The following is a 15,496-nucleotide window of genomic DNA, read 5'->3' as shown; positions in this document are numbered from 1 at the left end:
TGTCTCAACACAAGTTGTGAGATGTAAAGAAGCTGAATTGAACAAGTCAGCTGAAGCAAATGAAGAGTAATGATTATGAGGATTAGCATTCTCATGCACTATGTTATCAAAATACGTAGTATTAGGGGAAAAAGAGGGGACTTGTTGCAAGAAAATTTTAATATGGGTCAGACTCACCCAACAATAGTTGTGTGAGGGTTTTTCACTTTTGACATGTGTTCTTGTGGGACTCATTATGTTCCTCTTCCTTTATTTTCTCACATTTTCTTCTATTTCTTGTTTATTTTCTTTTTTTCCTCTAACATTACTTTTTTATTTTTTATTTCATTCTTCCTCACTCACTTGTATGTTTAGCTCTTATTTGTGTTTAGCCATGAAAAGTATAAATATTTTTTTAAAAAAATATTCTAAAGTAAAAAATAATATTTAAAAATTAAAGTTATGTTTAATCATAAATATGAATTGCAAGTGTTTTTAAACTTTTAGGAATAACTTAAATTAGAAATAATTTTTGATATTTTTCAAATTTCAATTTTTTTTTTTTGAAATATTTCAAAAAATCAAATATGCAAAAATCGTGGATTTTCACTAAGGGATCGTTTGATAAAAGGGATAAGAAAAATATTTTCGAGATAAAGTTTAGGATTAATTTTATTTCATGTTTGATATAAGGTATTACTTAATCCCGAAATTATTTTATTCCACCCTTTATGCTAAAATGATGGAATTACTATCCCATAGAGAGGTAGGAATAAAATAATTTCATTTAATATCCCACCTTGGATGTCCTTACTTATCTCATTCGGTGTACCAAACGACCAACCCCTAAGATAATTCAAAAAATAATTAAAAAAAATGTATACATGAGATTTGAATTTAGAATTTTAAAGTGAATTTTGAACCTCCAACATCATTGACCCTACTCATAATAAACTATTTAGGGGATTACAAAAAAAAAACTATATAACTAGAAAGTTTGGCAAACCACACTTTTTCATATTTCTCTTCTTCTTTTTTCAACTTTTTTATTTTTGTTCTCTTTTTTTAATTTAACAACTCCTAATTAATCACAACTAACATATAAATTTTGTACTATGGCTAGGCTCGTCTGGTTGCTGCATATGTTGAAGAATTGATGTCTAGCTATTTAGTTGTTGTTTTTTTCCTAAACAATAGATTAGAGTAGGATCAATAGTTTAGGAGATTCAAAATTTACTTTAAAATTTTAAATTCAAATTTCAAGCATACAATTTTTTTAACTCTCTTAATGAAAATCCTCATTTTTTTCATATATGATTTTCTGAAAATATTTTTTTAAAATTAAAATTTGAAAAATATCAAAAATTATATTTACTCTAAGTTATTCCAAAAAATTCAAAAACACCTTCAATTTATATTTATAATCAAACACAACTTTAATTTGTAAATATTACTTTTTATTCTGAAATAATTTTTTTAAAAAATATTTATACTTTTTATCGCTAACCACCCTTTAAAATAAAAGCTAAAAATATAAGTGAGAGAAAAAGATTGAATATATATATAAAAAAAGGTAATGTTGGGAAAAAAAAGAAATAAATAAAAAATATATATATGAGAAAATAAGGAGTGAAACATAATGAGTCCACAAAAACTCATGTCAAAAAACTAAAAGACCCTCAACCAAATAAAAAAATTTCAGCTGTTGCATGCTTTCCACGTTTGAAGGAAGTGGGCTGGTGTGGTCCCACACGTAGAAGTTGAGGAAAAAAGGGTAGGCGCAGATTTATTTGAAAGGGAAGTTGATTCTATATTATTGAATAATTTTAAGTGAGCCTTCAAAGGAGAAACAGAGAAGTCTGCCACAGGCTGGCTGTATAATTTTATTATTAGAATTTTTGTATAATTTGGGGACTGAAGAATGATTGGGTAAAGAGGGATTATGGGACTTACCTGGATTCCTGCTGATGTAGCAGTTGAGATACTTACTTGGCTTTTCTTTCCCGCAGGTAATTTATGATGCTGTGCGCTCAAATTCATTGTTATTCCAGGTAATTTCATTCTTATCCTTCACTTTATTTTCTTTCTCGGCAAAAGAATTCTGTTTCTCAGGTACCAATTTCTGATTATTCTTTTTATATGTTCAACTATAAAGTTGTATATAAAGTGTTTGTTAAAATGTCAATTAAAAAAACCATGTCTACTGCAAACGTAATTTCAACAACATAATCTACTTCAAGCAATTTTTGAAGTTGATTTTGAGTATTTATTGCAACTGACAAAACTAGCGACTATCCCCACTAAAAGCTTGACATTGGGAAAGCAGCACCTTAAGTAAGGGTTTAGGGATAAGAAGTAGACCGAATACATGTATTGCGGGTTAAGTCAGGATGAGAGGAGAAAAGTTGAGGTGAGACTAGATGGGACTGCAGTGTCAAAATGCAAACAATTTAGATGTCTAGGCTTGTTGTTTCACGAGAATGGAATGACAGATGAAGGTATTACTAATAGGATTAAAACGTGATGGTTGCTATGGAGAAATGCTACCGGGGGTGTTATGTGATAGAAGGATACCTATTCAAGTGATAAGTTTTATAGAACAACTATAAGACCAACAATGTGTTATCTACCACAATACGGGTACGTAGAATCTATATAATAGAATAACAACTTCAACTCGAGTTCAAGTATGAACAAGAACACAATACTACAACAACAACAACAAACCCAGTGTATTCCCACCTAGTGGGGTCTGGGGGTAAGATGTACGCAGTCCATACCTCTACCTCTGATGAAGTAGAAAGGCTGTTTCCGATAGACAAGAACACAATGAAGTATTAAACACCCTCAACACAAGATCAAAATGACTTTTCCAAGAGATGTATTTATTTTCAGAACATAAAGATGAAACAGAAATGACTAAGGCCAAGTCGTCCGAATTCACGGACTTTCCTTAAGGAATAATTCCCCTCACTGTACCCGAGGTTATGGAATCTTCCTCCCAGGATAAAATGGCCTTCAATCCGACTATAGCGGTACCTCAAATAGGCGGATTTTGAATGATCACACTTAGAGTATTTTTAAGACAAGAAGAAGAAGTTTGTAATCTGAAAATTTTTGTTGTTTTCTATCTCTTAACCTGCGGATGAAAACCAGGTTATTTATAGCCAAGAGATGCCTCTTCTGAAAAGAGATAAAGGTTTATCTAAAAGGTATTATCTTTTCTGAAAATTCATGTCCATTCGGCCAAAGCGGTTCGTGAATCAGTGTAGCTGTTCACGTAAACAGTGCCAAATAAATTTTGTCCAAAAAGATAGATCTCATCGATCGATCCAAATCGGAAGCCGAGCGAGCGACGACGACGACGGCGCGAGGCATCTCTTATTCCTTGCCTCACTTATCCATGTGGAAGTGATCGATCATTTGCCAAATCCAAAGCCGAAGCCGAAGCCGAGCGAGCGACGACGACGCGAGGCATCTCTTATTCCTTGCCTCACTTATCCATGTTGAAATGTGTTTCTCAATATAAACACTCTCAAGTTCTCTTCTTCCACCAATGTAGGAGAAAGAGTAAACTTGTCAATTTTGAGTACACTTTCCATTTTTGTGTAAATTCAATTTTTCTCTTCCACTTGATTTCTCCATTTTCCATTCAACACACATATAGAACCCAACACAATGTTATATGATAGTGAATGTTGAGCTGCTAAAGTCCAGTATATCCACAAGATGCGTGTTTCTTCACAATATATTTGTATCAAGTATTCTTCCTTAAGAAGAATGTTGGCCTGAGTAAAATATTAAATCAGCAAATATAAGCGGCACAATCAACAACTGGAAGCCAATAGTCTGACAGAACCATGTCCAGTTGTAGAACATTAAGTACAAGTGTAGCAGAAAGAAAGAAAAGGATGAGGAACAAGAACATGGAATTGAACTGTTCATTCTCAGATTCTCCACCATATTATCTTTGTATTTCTACTCTGTTTTATTTTCTAATTCTAAGTAAAGAAAGGGAGCCCAAATTAATGATAAAAACTTAAACTTTTTTTTTCGTTCAAAAGAATGTCATACCAAAAGAAAAGTTTCTTGCAACTCAATTGTTAGAGGTGTGCCTAAGAGAAAAAAAAATCATCCTAATTAATGAGCTTAATCAAAGCTGTTTTTGATAGAGAGGAAGAGATCCAAGAGAACTGTTACATTTTAGAAATTTTGTCAACCGTGATACAAAGAAACAAATGGAGAACTGATTAAAAAAAAAGTTATGTGGTTATACAATAAGAATTTGTTACAGAAATTTAACACATGTTTTCTTAGGTACAACGGACAATTATTTAAAAAGATTGAATAGAACTTTTATACATGTCATGTGTGAAGAAAAACAAATCTCTATACTTAAAAGAAAATAGCAGATCATAGTATTTCTGTAAGAAACGTTTGAGCTTTAAATTTTTATCTTGTTATAAAATAACTAAAGAACAAAGAAGAAGAGTAGAGAGAATAGAGAGAGTAATTCTTATTTCTTCTCCTGAGGGATGAATTACAATGGAGGAAAACCCCTTTATTTATAGGGGAAAACTAACCTTGGGGTTTGTAACCTTTCCATAAATAGACATACACAATATATGGTAAAATAGGTATTCACTATATATGGTAAAGTAGACATTCACTCTATATGATATATTTATAACATTCCCTCTTGAATGTCTAATTGATAAATAATGTGTCTCTTTAAAACCTTACTAGCAAAAACCCAGTGGGGAAAAAAAAACTAGTGATGAAAAAAAAGTACACATCTCTAACAATACGCATATAGGCTGCCTCATTAAAAACCTTACAAGGAAAACCAGTGGGACAAAAGCTCGTAAGGAAAAAAGAGTACAACGCGTATTAACTCCTCCTAATGAGAACATCCTTGAACCTTTTCATCTCGATCTTGTGCACCATCTTCTTGAAAGTCGCAATTGGAGGAGACTTGGTGAATAAATCAGTCATATTGTCACTTGAACGAATCTGTTGCACGTTAATATTACCATTCTTTTGTAGCTCATCTATGTAGAAAAGTTTTGATGAAGTGTGCTTCGTTCTATCTCCTTTTATGGATCCTCCCTTAAGTTGTGCTATGCATGTTGCATTATCTTCATATAAGATTGTGGGTATATTGTCACATTTCAAACAATATTTTTCTCAGATGAGATGTATCATGCTTCAACCATACACATTCTCGGTTTGCTTCATGAATAATTATTATCTTAGTATGGTTCCATGAAGTGGCTACGATAGAATGCTTTGTATATCTCCAAGATATTGCAGTACCATCACATATGAACACATAGCCTATTTGAGACCGAGCTTTATGTAGGTCAGACAAGTACCCAACATCAACATGACCAACAAGATTGGGACTGCAAACTTGCTAACAAATTAACTGAAAAAGGCTATATCAGGCCTTATAGTACTTGCAAGATACATTAATGCATCAATTGCATTAAGATATGATACTTCATAACCAAGGAGTTCCTCATTCTTTTCTTAAGGTCAGAATGGATCCTTATTCAATTTTGCATATTTCTCATTTAAGCAAAAATTCTATTGCTTTGAAAACTCTCCAAGAGTTTCAATAATTTTCAAGTTATAAGCTTATACAATATAAGGATTCTAAATAAGTTTCCCAAAAACTTTTATATGTTTCAAACATTTTGAATCCTTAGAAAGTTTTCATTTAAATTTTGTCAAGTGACAATATTCAACATTTCATATGTGACATCTTCAAGTGTCTGGATTGCAAATCAAATAAGTTTTACACTTACCAAGATGCATCCTTTCATGTCACTTGATAAATATTTCTACGTCAGCATGCTTAAATAAACGTAGAATTTAGATCCTCATAATCTTTTGCAATATCACGTCAATATTGTATTAAAGATATCGTCGACGATTTCTCATCTTGTATCGGTTCGCAATGTGACATAACAGTTTGAGATCTCATCACTTCATTATTTTCAGGTACCTGAACCTTTCATAAGGTTTCATAAAATGTTATGTCATAGGCTCTTCAAGAGCACATTGCCTTCTTATTATGATTATTTTTCCCTTATCCTTTTCAAGGATTATTTCATTGTGAACCGATTAGTTTACCATGCTTCATGCATGCGTAGATTTTGTCCTTTAAAAATGCAAAATAGAAGCACTTGCATCTTAGATATGAAATTAAATTTGAGTCAGTAAATGCTTCCGGCATATGACTTAAATTATCTTTTGAATGAGGATGTGATGATAATTCCTAATATATTTCATAGCTGCTTATAATCTCCCCCTCATGTTAGGAAAACTAACATACATCCTCTACTTCTTTGAGGAATTCATCTTTGTGCATCATGGTATATTCATTAATCGTATACCGCATATCAAAACTATTAGATGGAATAGTTGATTCTTGACCTTGAACCAATTGAGAGGGAAGAAATAATCATAATTTATTGATCTAATGCATACAAAGGCTATTGTATGCAACATATCATATTTCATACCAACACATGAAGCTTTGTTCTTATTAGTAATGGTTTAGCTATTTATCTAAGGCATTCAATGTCAAACCATCATCATCAAGATGAATTGTCTTGATTATACAATTTGAAAGTTATGCTCTTAACTCAATTTTATTGAGCAAGCAACTTTATGAATGTCAAACTGCAGCTTGACAATAAACGCACATGTGATCATCTTATATTGATGCATCTATATAGATCACATGACTGGTGAACGGGCCCATATTCACCTTTTATACTTTTCAGATTTTAAGGGATCCAACCCCAATATTAGTTGGTCCAACCAATTTTTTATGAGAACAAGCAACATTAAAAGCTCGTGAAGAATTTTTGAATTCTTCAATATATATTTAATACTTAATATGCAAATCTTTAGGATGTCGCAATCGTTCATGTCAATTTATGAACTTTTATACTAGTAAACTCCAAGTTTACCATGACATGTATTTTTCACTTTAGTAAATTTCAGATTTACTTCAGAAGTAGATTTCAAAATAACTTTTCTCAATTATTCAGCCTCTTTCGGGGATGAGTTGTGATACCATCACAATCAAGTGCACGTTTGCATTAATAAGTTTCTCATTCCCCAGGAATGAAATATAATCATGCCTTAAGCGTATCAAATTATGATAGCTACTACAAAACCAAATTGAGGCATACATATGATTTATTGCTACCACATTCAATTCAAGGAATGCAGCATATTTGATGGGACATGTTTCACCAAATACTTATTATTTTGCCTTATCCATCATAGTATCATTAATATGGTGCATTGAGATTCAAACTCAACGTCTTATCCATATAAAGGCGTCTTAGGCATAAATTGATAGGACTTAAACCCAAACATATTATTATCCCTTTTGATAATATTGTCCTTGAAGAATAAAAATAAAACATAAATAGTTCCAAACAAATTATTTTTCCTTAAATCCAACAATAATTATATCATTAGTAGCAAAAGACAAATAACATAAGGAATTACTAACCTTATCTTTAGATTATCTCACCTTGTTTGGCAGAGTCTCGCGCTGATAACGTGTTATAAAATAACTAAAGAACAAAGAAGAAGAGTAGAGAGAATAGAGAGAGTAATTCTTATTTCTTCTCTTGAGGGATGAATTACAATGAAGGAAAACCCCTTTATTTATAAGGAAAAACTAGCCTTGGGGTTTGTAACTTTTTCATAAATAGACATACACTATATATGTTAAAGTAGGTATTCACTATATATGGTAAAGTATGACAATCACTATATATGGTATATTTATAGTATATTTTATTTTTTTGAGATTTTTTTTAAAATGATTTAATTGAGATTAATAATATGTTGGTCTGTCAAGTTACTATTGAGATTTTTGAGCGTCAAAAGTGCCAATTAAAATTTTGGGAGTACAAATAGTCAAATGAGAGGGCTTGGCCTCAAAACTACATGTGCCAACAGAGTAGGTGTTTGAGATTGAGATATAAATGTCGCTAGCAACCTTTATCGATTCATGCCACGAGGTTATGGTAGGACCTGTAATTTGATTGAGTTGATACCCAATCTTGGATATGCCACACCATACGTCATTATGGCGTGGCGGTTTTTCGAGTTGAGTCAATATCTGAGACCGGACAATTCGAGCCAATGAGCTTATGTACTCCCCAGTTAGATACTTTATGAAAGAGATGAAAATGTTTTCTTTGATGACTGTGGTGTCCGAGCCAACTTTCGTACACGTAGACTAAATCTATAGGATACCCGCCAATCTGCCACCTCTCCCGAGCAGCAAATATTAAGTAACTCTGTCCTCCAAGGCTAGGACAGTGAGATGAAAATATTTAAGTTTAAATTTCCCTAAATGTTTTCAAATCCTTAAATTTTTAGGAGGTTTATGAAATGGTTTTATTGATTTGAATTTCAATTGCATAGCATGATGTTTTGTTTAAACTCATGCCCCAAGCTTGAGTTAGGGAGTCGATGAAAGTATGTTGTCGGATGTACTCAGCCTTGCTTGGCAATATTTCTGTTTTTCCCCTTTAGGTTCAGCTGAGTTCAGGCACAGGGATGCAATTTAGACATTTGACTCCAACTTCTTCAAGCCTAGTAGGTTTTATAGAGATGGCTAGTTGGTTCGCTCGATCAAAGTTAAGAACAGGTACCGGTTCATCCATCCAGATTTGTGGCTTGAAAGAATAGCTTTGGGCCTTAGAATGACAATTTATCGTTGTACAAAAGCTTCTTTTCCTGATTAAAAAGGAACAAGCATGTCATGTGATCACACGTGCTCAAAGAAACATATTATGTCGTCTGCTTCAAGTTTTCTCGGGAGCAGCCCTTCATATTTTCTAAAATTACATCACTTTCGTTGCTTGCCTTGTTCACCCAATTACTTCTCCAATTGCATATCTACACAAAAAGATAAGGATCATTTACAGTAACAATTATTATTATGATCGAGTAATCACTAGTATGTATGTTGGTTCGAATATTACTTGCTTGCCTAAAAGAGGGTATAAGTGTCATTTCACTTTCCAGTTTGTCGCTAACTGCCTGACTTACCATCAGTCCGGTTTTTCCTTTTCAAAGAAACTGAAGCAATGTCTCGTTCTCACTGTTTCTTGGTGAACAATGTAGCCATTAGTCGTTTCTTGCTGCCATAATCAATTATGTGGATGGTTACAAGCTGTGGTACTCTGGGAGCGAGAGGCGTAGGAATGAAGTTGGCATCTTAGTAGATGAAGAGCTTAGAGGGCAGGTAGTAGAGGTGAAGAGGATCAACGATAGGTTGATGACTATTAAGTTGGTCTTTCGGGGTTTTACCCTGAACGTGTGTAGTGCTTATGCGCCGCAAGTGGGATCGGAGGGGGAGGAGAAGATGCGGTTTTGGGAGGCTTTGGAGGAGGTGGTGAGAGGCGTGCCTAGCTCGGAGAAGATTGTTGTAGCAAGAGATTTCAACGGGCACATCGGGACGTTACCGGGAGGCTTTGGTGATGTGCATGGTGGTTTTGGTTTTGGGGAGAGAAATGAAGAGGGGTCTACCTTATTGGAGTTTGCGAGGTCCTTTGGGCTGGTGGTGGTGAACTCGGGCTTCCCGAAGAAGGACGAGCACCTAATCACCTTTCGAAGCGCGATAGCCAGGACCCAGATTGACTTTTTGTTGCTTAGGAAAGGGGATAGGGCGTTGTGTAAGGACTGTAAGGTCATCCCGAGTGAGAATCTTTCGACCCAGCATAGGCTCTTGGTTATGGATTTGGGTATAAAGAAGAATGGAAAGAGGAGGAGTAAGGAGTGTAGACCTAGAATTAAGTGGGGCGGCCTGACGCCAGTGAATGCGTGGGAGATAGGGGAGAAGTTGGCGGGAATGGGGGTGTGGGAGTGTAGGGGGGACGTGGATAGTATGTGGGATAGGGCGGCTAGGTGCATCAGGGGGAATGCAAGTGAGGTGTTGGGTGTTTCTAGGGGCCGGGCCGGGCACCATCGGGGGGATTGGTGGTGGAATGAGGAGGTGGAGAAGAAAGTGGGGACCAAGAAAGGGGCGTATGCTAAGTTGGTGGAGAGTAAGGACGAAGAGGAGAAGCGGGTAAACAGAAAAGAGTACAAGCTAGCGAGGAAGGAGGCTAAGTCAGCAGTCACGACAGCTAAGACGACCGCTTTTGAGAGCTTGTATGCAGGGTTACAGGGGAAAGGAGGGGAGAAAAAGTTGTTTAGACTCGCTAAGGCTAGGGAGAGGAAGGGTCGTGACCTCGATTAGGTGAGGTGCATTAAGGGGGAGGACGGTAGAGTGTTGGTGGAGGAAGGCCACATTAAGAATAGATGGCAGTCGTACTTTCATAGGCTCTTGAATGACGAAGGGGATAGAGCTATTGTGTTAGGGGAACTGGAGCACTCAGAGGAGTGTCGGGATTTTAGCTATTGTAGACGTTTTAAGGTAGAAGAGGTTAGACAGGCTGTTCGCAGGATGCGAAGGGGTAGGGCGGCGGGGCCGGATGAGATACCGGTGGAGTTTTGGAAGTTCGTTGGAGAGGCTGGTGTAAGGTGGTTGACTGGATTGTTTAATGAAATCTTCAAGACGGCAAAGATGCCCGAGGCTTGGAGGTGGAGTACCATGATCCCTCTCTATAAGAATAAGGGTGACATCCAGAGTTGCAATAACTATAGGGGGATTAAGTTATTGAGTCACTCTATGAAGATCTGGGAGAGAGTGGTCGAGGTGAGGCTGAGACGGATAGTGTCTATTTCGGAAAACCAGTTTGGATTTATGCCTGGCCGCTCGACGACGGAGGCAATTCACCTGGTACGGAGGTTGGTGGAACAGTATAGGGAAAGGAAGAAGGACCTGCACATGGTGTTTATCGACCTAGAGAAGGCTTACGACAAAGTCCCCAGGGAGGTGCTTTGGAGATGCTTGGAGGTGAGTGGAGTACCGCTGGCATATATCAGAGCAATTAAGGATATGTATGATGGAGCGAAAACTCAGGCGAGGACGGCGGGAGGAGACTCAGAGCATTTCACTGTCCTGACAGGATTGCATCAGGGATCTACTCTTAGTCCCTTTTTGTTTGCGTTGGTGATGGATGTGTTGACGCGGCGTATTCAAGGGGAGGTGCCGTGGTGTATGCTTTTTGCAGACGATGTAGTTCTGATAGATGAGACTCGAGGAGGTGTGAATGACAAATTAGAGGTGTGGAGGCAATCTCTTGAGTCTAAAGGGTTCAGGGTGAGCAGAAGCAAGACAGAGTATGTGGAATGCAAGTTTAATGACGTGAGGCGGGAGAATGAGGTAGTAGTGAAGCTGGAATCACAGGAGGTATGTAAGAGGGATAGTTTCAAGTATCTCGGGTCCGTGATCCAGAGTAACGGTGAGATTGACGAGGATGTCTCGCACCGTATTGGGGTGGGATGAATGAAGTGGAAGCTCGCGTTGGGGGTGCTGTGTGATAAGAAGGTGCCGCCCAAGCTTAAAGGCAAATTCTACAGGGTGGTAGTCCGTCCGGCCATGTTGTATGGAGCGGAGTGTTGGCCAGTTAAGAACTCCCACATCCAAAAAATGAAGGTGGCAGAAATGCGGATGTTGCGCTGGATGTGTGGGCTGACTAGAGGGGATAGAGTTCGGAATGAGACTATCCGTGAGAAGGTTGGTGTGACTCCAGTGGAGTGCAAGATGCGGGAAGCCCGATTGAGATGGTTCGGACACGTGAAGAGGAGAGGCATGGATGCCCCGGTCCGTAGGTGTGAGAGGCTAGCGTTGGATGGTTTTAGGCGGGGTAGGGGTAGGCCGAAGAAGTACTGGGGTGAGGTGATTAGGCGGGACATGGAGCAGTTATAGCTCACCGAGGACATGACCCTAGATAGGAAGGTCTGGAGGACGCGGATTAGGGCAGAGGACTAGGGCCAGTTTGGGTCGCTAGTGTAGGGAATTACTTGGTGGGGGTTTTATGCCTGTTATGATTCCGTGTTCCATGTTTTATTACGAATCTGTGTGCTTTTCTCTGTTTTATATTACTGATGGGTGCCGTATTTATGAGATGTAATCTTGTGCTGTGCTTTACTATGTGTTTGTGTGGTATCTCGTGCCTTGAGCCGGGGGTCTATCGGAAACAGCCTTTCTACTTCTTTAGAGGTAGAGGTATGGACTGCGTACATCTTACCCCCCAGACCCCACTAGGTGGGAATACACTGGGTTTGTTGTTGTTGTTTTGTTTCTTGCTAGCTGAGGGGACGAAGAATAGAAACTAATCATATTTTCTGGAAGTAGCATTATTTTCTTGTAATATCAGGTTCCATAAGAGAAGTTATAATAGCTCAATTAAGCTAATTGATGAAAAGATGCCTTTGCTAGAGACCCCGGGCTGTAGTTGGATTAGAGTAAGCAGAAATTTATTCCTTTGTTGGTTCACACACTTGAGTCTAACATATGTATATGTATATAATCGGATGATTCTTGATCTCTTGTTATGGGATAGATCACAGACTGAGATCTATTGTTCTGTTATGAAATTATTAGGAGATTAAGTAGAGAGCAATTTAACCCTTCTGGGCTATTTGATTCTGTTTTTTCCCCCCCTTATTTTGGGTGTTCATTATTTCTTTGGAACTTTATTTAACAGCTTTTAATATAATAACTGGTAATATCTATATTCATTAGAACTAAAATGAAGATGGGTGAGAGAGCAAGATTGTTGCACAAGAGATACATATGATGTTGCAATGCAACAGAAGTTTCAAATTTGAAGCAAACAATTAGTACTTACTTCGTCTCATTTTATGTGAAGGTGTTACTACTTGGGGAGTTAAATGATCTTTCTTCTTGCATCATTGCAAGAAGAAGAATAAGCAGAAACAGGCAGTGAAACCCAAAGCCAGATTTGTATGTGTGATTAGAGCGACAGGTTGCTGTATCCTAGTAAACTGAGTAAAGCAAAGGCAATTGAGACTGTGAGGATGAAGAATACGGAGAGTGCATCCCCACAAGTATGTCAAATCATTCACATACCTGAAAAGCCATCCTTTCTTCCTCACCTCCAACCTACAGTCAATGTGCTTGCTTCTGTTATTGAACCCAAAGATGCGAATACTCTAGTCAGGAAGTTGAATCAGATTGCACCACTTGAAAATTTGCAGCATGTGAAGCGTGTGCGGAAGAAGTGCATTGATGAAGGGAAACCTCAATTATCTCTGCTTCTATGTTTGGCTGTTGAAAATGATGGTGAGGTTGATGGCATGCCATACGAGATTCGTGAGATTGTCAAATCTTACCAGTTGAGTACTTTCATCACAAAAGTTTGCAAATATGCTGCAACTTCGAAAGAAGAATGGGAAGAACAGGGCAAGCTCTGGCCTACTTCGTATCATCCGCCAACTTACAACATCAGTGGCATAACTGGATTTAGTGAAGAGGAGTCACAATCAGTTTTCGGTTTAATGAGACATACCATTTATTTGGCAACATCTTCTATTGGTCAGGTGGTCAATGCTGCTGTTATTGTAGATCCTTCAACTAAGCAGGTAATTGCAAGTGCTTGTGATCAGGTAATATCCTCGGTCAGTCTTGAAAATGAGGTCAACAAGGAAGGTAGCTTCTCTAACAATCTAGAAGACCTCAAAGCCTCTAACTTGGAAAACCAGCAAATGTCACTTTTAGACGGTTCAATTGGTGACTCTAAACATTTAACTAATAATGTTGCTTGTGTACATCCTTGGCAATGGGCAATGCAAAGCTCTGGTAGCTGGCATCCATTATGGCATGCGGCTATTGTAGCCATTGAACATTCTGCTGCCAGGGATCTACAACTTTTTCCTGATTACAATGCGCTATCTCCTTTGAAAAAACAGAAGATCAAGGAGTCTGACTTCAAAAGTAATGGCCATAGTTATCAATCGGTCAGACCTTATCTATGCACTGGATATGACATTTACCTGGCTTGGGAGCCATGTGCAATGTGCGCAATGGCGCTTGTCCATCAAAGAGTTAGACGGATATTTTTTTCTTCCCCAAATTCCAATGCTGGTGCACTAGGAAGTGTTCACAGATTGCAAGGGGAGCGGAGCTTGAATCACCATTATGCTGTTTTCAGGGTCGTGCTCCCTGAGGAGGTTTTCAGGAATAAAGTTGTAGATGCAATGACTTCTGGAAGTGGTTGAAGCCAAAACTACTCAGATTGTGAAGAGGTTAGGTCTTATGACAATTAATTAAGTCAGAGAAATGTTAATTTGCATAATTCTCCATGACATGTACACTTGGTCTCCCTTCTTATGTATATGCAAGTAAGAATGCTACCGTGTGGGTGCAATGATCTGTTCCCTTTCTTGTGGCAATCCCAAAAAAAAAAAAAAAACTTTCTTTGACTATAATTCTGAGTCTTTTTTCAAAAAGATATTTTGAATCCTTAGCTATATTTACTTGTAGTACTTGTGTAGTTTTCAAATATGTACATTTTTATTTTGAATTTTTTGAAGAATCTGTACATGAATTCATAATCAAAATGAAGTGTTTTGACCCTTGTACTCTGGCCCTGTCACATATATTGTGGGACAAAGGGAGTAATAAATGGTAATTCATGGTTATGTGATTAATCATATTACAAATACATTTCATATTTTACCTTAGAAATTATCCTTATAGAGAGTGTATAATTTTTGTCCGATCTAATGTAGGATCATTCTCATCAACAAAATACCTCTAATTTTGTACATAGAGGAGACCTTTCTTAACAAATTGAATTATCATCAGTCGTCATTCTCTGAATCAAATCAAAGTCCCGGTACAAACAATGCAAACAGGTTGTATGCCATATAATACCTTTTATACAAATAACTCAGTTATCATCTTAGTTTAAAGCAAGTATATCACTGCACGAAAATATTGAACTACATTACCTTCTCTCTCAACAGTTGTTCTGTTGGTTTTTTTAAAAATAAAATGGGCAGCGAAAAATGGGTTAAAATGATTTTCAATGGGTTGGATAGCTTTCAATATCTTTCAATGAGCTTTCAACAACTTTCAATGATTTTATTAAGCATTGAGGGGCTTTAAAGAACCAACATGAAATTAAAAAATCTGCATAATTTCAAATTCAAAAACCTACAATTTCTCAACTACTCAAGCAACCTAGTTAGAATTCAAAATTCAAATTCATCTTAATCTAAACAACTTATTTTGCTAAAAACTAGTGCATTAACTTAAAGTAATTTTCAACATGTTCATTCTCCTCTTCTAATCTGACTGCTATTGACTGTTCCACTTGATAAGCCTATATCGATAAATAAAATATCTAAATTCATTTCACATAATTGCAAAGACTAATAGTGATCACTACAATCAACAAACAATACATTTACCGATTTTCGCTCTCTAGACAGCGGAGCTGACTCTGAGAAAACATTGAAATATTGATATGATGGAAGAAATGTACTGACAGCCGTATTAGTAGGGTCATCCTCATTTTGAGTTCCAGTACTTTGATATGAAGCTGCAAATGAAAGA

The 15,496-nt window shown here is 36.9% G+C and overlaps 1 protein-coding gene across 3 annotated transcripts; it reads left to right on the top strand.

Annotated features, from left to right (window-relative positions):
* The first annotated feature begins 1,622 nt into the window (after window positions 1-1,622).
* On the top strand, window positions 1,623-14,515 carry LOC107855395 (tRNA-specific adenosine deaminase TAD3). Of its 3 annotated transcripts, none has more exons than XM_047408618.1 (3): window positions 1,623-1,753; window positions 1,989-2,030; window positions 12,786-14,515. In XM_047408618.1, the coding sequence occupies exon 3, from the start codon at window positions 12,955-12,957 to the stop codon at window positions 14,152-14,154; it is 1,200 nt and encodes a 399-aa protein (XP_047264574.1). In that variant the 5' UTR covers window positions 1,623-1,753; window positions 1,989-2,030; window positions 12,786-12,954; the 3' UTR covers window positions 14,155-14,515. The 3 variants fall into 3 exon arrangements, with proteins under 3 accessions (XP_047264574.1, XP_047264573.1, XP_047264575.1); XM_047408619.1 differs by lacking the exon at window positions 1,623-1,753 and adding an exon at window positions 1,780-1,908; XM_047408617.1 differs by lacking the exons at window positions 1,623-1,753; window positions 1,989-2,030 and adding an exon at window positions 1,771-1,988.
* The last annotated feature ends 981 nt before the right edge of the window (window positions 14,516-15,496 follow it).

The sequence above is a fragment of the Capsicum annuum genome, chromosome 3 (assembly GCF_002878395.1).
Source record: "Capsicum annuum cultivar UCD-10X-F1 chromosome 3, UCD10Xv1.1, whole genome shotgun sequence".
Classification (NCBI taxonomy): Eukaryota; Viridiplantae; Streptophyta; class Magnoliopsida; order Solanales; family Solanaceae; genus Capsicum; species Capsicum annuum.
The sequence above is the reverse complement of the archived record's forward strand: the minus strand, read 5'-3'. Positions and strand labels throughout refer to the sequence as shown.

Excerpts from the sequence above, each read along its gene's own strand:
- LOC107855395 (XM_047408618.1), top strand. The coding sequence starts at position 12,955 with ATGAAGAATACGGAGAGTGCATCCCCACAAGTATGTCAAATCATTCAC.